The 7,510-nt window shown below is 36.2% G+C and overlaps 2 protein-coding genes across 4 annotated transcripts in view; one reads left to right on the top strand and one right to left on the bottom strand.

Moving 5' to 3' along the window:
- Positions 1–2,263: 2,263 nt before the first annotated feature.
- Positions 2,264–4,397, bottom strand: LOC116009855 (pentatricopeptide repeat-containing protein PNM1, mitochondrial). The gene has a single exon (XM_031249013.1). It carries the CDS (start codon positions 4,302–4,304, stop codon positions 2,691–2,693), a length of 1,614 nt encoding a protein of 537 aa, XP_031104873.1. The 5' UTR covers positions 4,305–4,397; the 3' UTR covers positions 2,264–2,690.
- A 170-nt stretch (positions 4,398–4,567) lies between these two features.
- Positions 4,568–7,510, top strand: part of LOC116009856 (psbP-like protein 1, chloroplastic) — a 4,537-nt gene continuing 1,594 nt past the window's right edge. The window contains exons 1-7 of one of the 3 annotated variants that reach the window (XM_031249014.1): positions 4,568–4,704; positions 5,205–5,279; positions 5,370–5,466; positions 6,204–6,284; positions 6,549–6,631; positions 6,714–6,836; positions 6,946–7,017. In XM_031249014.1, coding sequence (XP_031104874.1) covers positions 5,217–5,279; positions 5,370–5,466; positions 6,204–6,284; positions 6,549–6,631; positions 6,714–6,836; positions 6,946–7,017 — 519 coding nt within the window. In that variant the 5' untranslated portion in view covers positions 4,568–4,704; positions 5,205–5,216. Of the gene's footprint in view, positions 4,705–5,103; positions 5,280–5,369; positions 5,467–6,203; positions 6,285–6,548; positions 6,632–6,713; positions 6,837–6,945; positions 7,018–7,510 lie in introns of all 3 variants that reach the window. The other 2 variants (XM_031249015.1, XM_031249016.1) reach the window with 2 other exon arrangements.

The raw sequence follows: 7,510 nt of genomic DNA, 5'->3' as shown, positions 1-7,510 counted from the left end.
TAAGTATGACATTTGTGCATATAAGTATTACATTTACATCTTGACCCGACCCGACCCGTCCCGTCTCATGGTGAGACGGTTTCACACAAGTTTTTGCCTTATATATTTGGAAATAAAGAATAAAAAGGAATAAATTTGAGATTATATGTAATACTTTTCTTTAAAAGCATATTTGCTTTACCTACCTAAAACATTAAAATTTGTTGGAGATAATCAACCCATAATAATTGACCAACCACTATGTGATGAGCCAAACTAATAAATCACCACTGCACGCAATTATCCGGTGAAACATTATTTGGCACAATCATATTCTCATCAACTTGAAGCACACCAACACTTGCTAATGTTTTATGAGCCAAATTAAAGTTGTAAATATTTAATGTTTGTGGATGTTCTTATTTGCATTTGTAATCGTGACGTGTGCCCCTACGATGTAAATTGTAATGAAGTGATATAGAATAATATCTCTTTAAGTTCTTACACCTTAAGCCGTTTGGTTAGAAGGAATGAACTAAAAGAGAAAAGAATTCTAATCCGGTAGAAAAAGAATAGGACGAGAATAAAGTAGAAATTCAAATTACATTGTTTGGTAGACAGAAATAGAATTTATAAGAATTGAAAGAAAAAGACTAAGGGTGCGTTTACTAACTGGAAATTTTCTCTAATTTTCTGGAAATTTTGAAAACTGAAAAACAGAAAACAGAAAACATGTTTACTAGCACAGTTTTTCATTTTGAAAACAGGAAATAATTTTTCAGTTTTTTAGAAAACTGAAACACTATAAAAAACTGTTTTCTAAATGAAAAACAGAATCAGCTATCATCTATTTGACTATATGTCATTATAACCACATTCTCACCATTATCTACTTACATATTATTCATTACTATGATTACACTTATTATCATCTTCTTTTACTTATCATCATCTTCTATCTTTTCTTACCAAAAAAAATCTTCTATCTTTTCTATTTACATTATTTATTTAAACATAACTTATTTGATTATGCTTAAAATTATACATCATTCACATTATCTAAATTAAAAATTGAAATCTATACCACACTTTATATTTTGATTGAACTCAATTGATTATTGGTTTTGGTCCAAATATCAGATATCGAAATTTCACACATATATTACTATATTAGAATTCAAAATAAAAATTATATATTACATACATGTCATTCAAATGAATATATCCAAACATATTTTAAATATTAGCTCAAAAAATATTATCTAAACTAAATTTTGTGTGAACTTAATAGGTTATTGGTTCAAATATAATTTTATTTATGTTATATACATATATAAATTTGGTCCGGATATCAAATGTAAATTTTTTTTACATATATTGGACTTCAAAGTAAAATATATATTTATTCTATTTAAACCAAATATATTTTAAAATATTTTAAATATAAGGTCTAAAAATAACTCGAAATTAAACTTATTGTTAATTTTATAACGTTAACTTGAAAAATAAATTTGAAAAAATAAGTGTTAGAAAACAAGTTTTCTAAACAGAAAACAGAGAATAAAAACTGAAAAAATTGAAAAACAGAAAACAGAAAACAGTTTTCTGTTAGTAAACAGACCCTAAATTGCCCTTGGTAATAGTAATAATAATAATCATCATCAATGTGATGTAATTTCATATTGTTTTCCTTTTCAATGTTGCACCGAATTGGAATTCATAAGGAGAGCACTATGAATTCCAATTCCTCAAATAGAGGGAATTGCAATTCTATTAAATTGCAATTCTCTTCAACCAAACAACATAATTGAAAGGCTCAACAAATTATGGTGTAATTGTAATTCAATTACATCCAACCAAATAGGTAGTAAAGGATAGTAAGTAGTAACTCATCAAGTTTGGATAATAAGTAGGATTGTTAAGAACATGAACGAAGATTGTTCGTGTTTGTTTGTTAAGATTTTTGGAGTGTTCGTGTTCGTTTATTAAAGCATTCATTAGTGTTCGTTAACATTAATGAACACGTTTACGAACATGTTCATTCACATTCGTGATGCATTCATCAACACTTAATAACCAAACATAAGCGAATGTTCATGATCACAATTTGTTCATGAACAAAAATAAACAATAACCAAACAAAGAACACATCAACTATGTATATATACACATATATATATATATGTGTATATATATACTTGTTCATGAACATGCTTGTAAAGATTATTAAACAAACACAGACGAGCCTACAACTGTTAAGACTCTGTTCGTTTATGAACTCTAATAAACAAACAAGAACACGAGTAATTTATCAAAAGTTTTGTTCGCTAACCCCCTAATAATAAGAGTGGGGAAAGGGGGCATAAAAAAGGCACACTCTACAAACAAAATGTATGTTGCTCGATAGCCCATCACAAAAATCTTTGAGGCTACTTTTTTGCAGGTTTAACAACAAAGAAATGCTTCGCGTCATATACCAAGTCTGATGCTGATTGACACTCTAAAATGAACAAAACAAAAAACACTATAACAGCTAAAATCTCATGTAGAGCATAATCGGAGCATTGAAGTTTGAACTGAAACTTATTTCTAATGTTGCAAGACTGATATAAAAACAAGAAGCCACCAGTAAAATCAAGTGAAAGAATTAGTCTATAGTAGAGTTTAACCTTTCATGGAGTTTTTCTTGACAACATCAAATGCGATTTTGATCAAAGGGCTCGACGTGTTCCTCTGGGCTTCTTCACATAACTAAGCCGGATTTTTTTGAGAGTTCTCCTCTTCCTAGCCATTTTCTCAGGCAACGTCTCTCGCTTCTTCTCCTTCTTCACCGAAGTAGATGACTTCTTCTTTGCAAATCTAGGATCCACCTTATATGCCTTTGGCTCAACTAGAATCCCATCGCTCTCGGCTTCTTTATAAAGAGCATTTGCCTTATCCATACGGCCATGAGCAACCAACCTTCCCATCAATAAGTCATACGTCTTAATTCCCGGTTTGCAACCATCTTCTTTCATCTTCACGAAAACATTCATGGCGTGATCGATCCTCTCAATCCCACATAGTATTTTAAGAAACCCATAATAAGCCTTCTTATCGAGCGCATCTCCATACCCCGCAGACTTCATCCTATCAATCATTTCATCACCCTCTCCAATCCTCGCAGCCTGATACAAACTCCTAATAAGCTCGAGAAACGTTGTCTCGTTGGGATGACAACCCCATTCCCCCATCCGATAGAATAAGTCCATCGCAGCCTGAGTTTGTCTAATCTTACACAAATTAGAAACCAACACATTGAAGGTCTCCACATCTCTCGGAACGCCCTTCTCTTCCATTTCTAACAACAACTTATCCACCTCGGATTGAAGCCGGAAAGGATCCTTCTTCCTACAAAGCTTACAAACACAGTCAAGAATCGCATTATACGAAGGCGTCCCAATCTCAAATCCTCCCCTATACATCTCCCCAGCTAATCTCTGCGCCTCATCGAGTTTCCCATCAACACACCACCCTTTAATTAACATCTCACACACATATTCATCAGGGAAAAACTCATTAGCTAAACTCTTCACCATTTTCTCAGCATAACTAGCAAAACCATGTTCACACAGCTTTGCCACAACCAATTTCATGGAATCCATGTTCCTAACAAACCCGTATTCTTCCTCCATTTTCTCAAAGAAGGCCACTGTCTGGGTAGGCCTCCCAGCCCGGACTAATCTATCAATCATGGATTCTAGGGTTTTAGCCCCAATAACACCACGACCACCAATAAGCACATCATGGGTAGCCTTGAAATCCTTTTTTCTACCAAAATAGTCTACGAAGCAAGAGTAAACCTCATCGTCTAGGTTCAAATTGGGCCGGGTCTTGACCCAATCGAGAAACCCTAGCACCGCCCTGCCGGAATCAGGGGAGAGATTGAGAGTGGCGCGGATGAGGGAATGTGTGAGGGCGATGTGGGAGAAGGAAAGATCGAGTCTTTGAAGGATAGGGAGAGATTCTACCTGCGGATCCTTGAGAAGCTCGGCGGAGAGAGTTTCAGCCATTGCTTCTTCTTCTGGGCTTTCTTCATTTTTTGACCTGTCACCGTCTGCTTCGGAAGAAAATGACCTGAAAGCTGAGGAAGAAAGAAATAAGGGTAATTTTAGTTGGGCAACGGTGGAGAAAGAATACAGGTTATGATGCGGCGGCGAGGGAGACAGAAAATGGGGTTTAGAGAGTGAAAATTGAGGAGAGTTGAGAAGGCAATGTTCGCCGGTTGCTGATGAAAATTTGCACCGGAAAACTGCACGGAGGTGGAGAGCCGTATACCTACGCATTTTCGGTGTAAAGTGCGTGAGAGAGAGAGAAAGCGGTGCAGCGAAGAAGCAATGGCGGCGGCTGGGCTGAGGGTTAAGCTCAGGGGTTCTAGGACTTGGAGGGATGAATTCTTGATCTGATGCGGCGCGGTCCAGGGCATGAAAGGAGGAGCCTCATAAATGGGGGAGGATGAAAAGACAAAATTAGGAGGGCGATAGGCCAACTTGGCAGGGCTATTATGGTCTTTTCACTTAACGAATGGATAGAATAAGAGATATAATAGTGAGAGAGAGGGAGGGAGATTTGGATGATGTGGTGCGAGCGAGCCAGAACTGAAGAAGATAAAAAGGAGAAACAGAACCCCCGGACACGTGGCAGGCTCACTCGCCGTAAAATTCCACCGCCGGCGACTAGGCCAAGGTAATTCTTGAACGCCGGCCAATGTTTTCTTGTACCTAGTTTGGGTAATGTTGGTCAGCACTAATGGAGGGACTTTGCATTTTAAAACATCATATGACAAATGCACATCAATAATTAATCTTTCTTCTCAATCTTTAGTAAATATAATTATAAAATGTGATTTATTTTGGGTATTTGTTACCAAAGCCATGGCTTCTGGTTTTTGAGTGAATAAGCTCTCCCCATTCAGCTTGTAGCTAGAGAATTGATTCAAATTTATTGTATATATAGACACATATATGAACTTGAAATGTAAAGTGAACTTGCTGTATCCAATTATCCATATTGGTTATGTATCAATGCTAAAGTTGGATAGATTCCTGGGCATTTGTTGACATTGGGAAATTTGTTTCCTTTTAGTGAGAAAGGAATCTTTCTGGTGCATAGCATAATTCATAATTGTGTATAAATTTTTGGAGGTGTGGTGTCAACTATACTCTTCTTCTTCTTAATTTCAAAAGACTGCAAGAGAAATGGTGTCATTGCAAGAGTTTCAAACAATCCATCATTCGTGCTTTCCCCGCGCATCCCCTCAGGTTCTACTTCTCTTTCTCTGTCTCTTTGCGTTTGCTTCGCTATCACATTTGTCAAGATTATGTATGTTTCGTGTAATCGAAATGCACCAGCTAGGAGGATTGTTTAGAAATGTCCAAAATCGTAGGCACGCTTCCTTCCTTGTCAGATCAGAGCAAGTGCCTGTGGCTTTAACTTCCTCTTCCCCAGGTCGGGTCCTATTTTACATTCCATATACTCGCTCTATCAAACTTCTAAGCTAAATTAAGCTTGGTTCTCACATGTTCGTTCGTTACTTGAATTGTCGGTGAAGCAATATATATATACACATGTTCACACACTCTTCCAATTCATGAGCATTGCATGCTTATTTAAATGAACTAAGGATCCATCAGGTATCCCTTTTGAAAATTTACAAACTTGTGTACAATTGTAAGGGATAAAATGGTTTAAATATTTCCAGATTGTTAAGACTCTCACATTGATAAAATAAGAGAGAACATATGGGTTTATAAGGTCATGGCTATTAGATTGGACTCAATCTTTTAGTGTGGTTTGGCCCATGTGCATTCCCAATCTTTGATTATAACACGGATAAAATCCCTATTCAATTGGTGCATTAATGTTAGTTAAAAAGGCACATTACTCGATGGGGATATTTTGGCCTTGTTATGTTTCTTCTATCATATTTGGTGTAATTTTAGTAGTGACAATGCTTGGTTGGTTTGCATGAACACAACCTCGAAATGGATACTGCATAAATTATTATCATAATTCACTGAAAAAATGTTCAAGCCATGTTAATTTCGGAGTTGGATTTTTGCTTTTTGCACGCATATTTCTGTCATGAGCCAATAGGGCAAAAGTTTCTTCTTCATTCACATCGACTTCTTTCTCGATCTCTACTTCACTAATAAATTCTTGTTGCTTCTTTATTCACGTTGCAGATCAACCACAAAGGCGTCAACTACTTGCCTTGGGAGCAATTATTTGCCCCTTGTTGATTTCTATGCAGACTAAGACATCGTGTAAGTATACCCTTATCAGCATTCTTATACTTATATATTTTTAGAATCTCTTGGCTTTCGTCAATCATCTACTCTCTTCTTCTCCATTAGCTTTCAGTTACGATTTATGACTGCTACCCCATTGCTTTCAGGGATATTAAATTTTGTTTTTCTATCACATTTATTTGAGATAATGGATCAATAAGTATGCCATACAATTTTAGTGAATTGATTCTTAAATTTTAATGGCCGATATCCTAAGAGTACACCTTTGATATGGCTCAGTTGCTGCAGAAACTAAGAAGGGATTTCTACCAGTCACTGACAAGAAGGATGGATACTCTTTCGTCTATCCCTTTGGGTGGCAGGTTTGCCCTTACTCCCTTCTATCACCAGATCTTAGTATTATCTACTGAACATCCTTAAATTCGTTTATTTTCTTCCGACCAGGAAGTAGTTGTTGAAGGTCAGGACAAGGTTTTCAAAGACGTTATTGAACCACTAGAAAGTGTGAGTGTAAATGTGTTCCCGACTACCAAACAAGACATTCGAGACTTTGGTTCTGCACAAGAAGTAAGGACCAAATTTTGATCTCTGGAACTTTGATAAGTAAATAAATAAATAAATGTCATCATGAATTTTTTTTCTTTAACTTTTTTTTTTTTAATAATATTTCTTTCAGGTTGCTGAAACTTTAATAACAAAGGTTTTGGCTTCACCTTCTCAGAAAACAAAACTCATTGGGGTGAAAGAGGTACATGATATCCTGACATTGATTTTTTTTTTAGTACTATCGACTGTTAGAGTGTAGTATCTGTTCAATATACTTTCTGTATCAGTTGTAACCCAAAGAATCAATACCCCACCACCGGAGTTCGATCCTGTGACCTTCTCTCAAGAAGAACCACAGAGGTGCCAATTGAGCACAAAGTGCTTGGCATATCCTGACATTGATTAATCTACTTTTCCACTGGTATTGTTGAGTGGGATGGATGTTGCTGTATATGCAACTAATTTCCAATAGATTGAGATCTTTGAATTCACTAGTCACAATTAAGGTCAGATCTTGAAATATATGATCTATTATGTTTGGTGGAGGCCCGTGAAGGGCCAAGTCCAGCACCCTGCCTATCCAAAATGTGGCAATATAAGAAAATAAAGTTGCGCATTCGCTAAGAGCTATAGCTGGGTTCTAGTCCCAACAAGAGCAAAAGCTATGCAGTTAAGATTGGCAGGTGGGGGGGGGG

The sequence above is a fragment of the Ipomoea triloba genome, chromosome 2 (assembly GCF_003576645.1).
Source record: "Ipomoea triloba cultivar NCNSP0323 chromosome 2, ASM357664v1".
Lineage (NCBI taxonomy): Eukaryota > Viridiplantae > Streptophyta > Magnoliopsida > Solanales > Convolvulaceae > Ipomoea > Ipomoea triloba.
The sequence above is the reverse complement of the archived record's forward strand: the minus strand, read 5'-3'. Positions and strand labels throughout refer to the sequence as shown.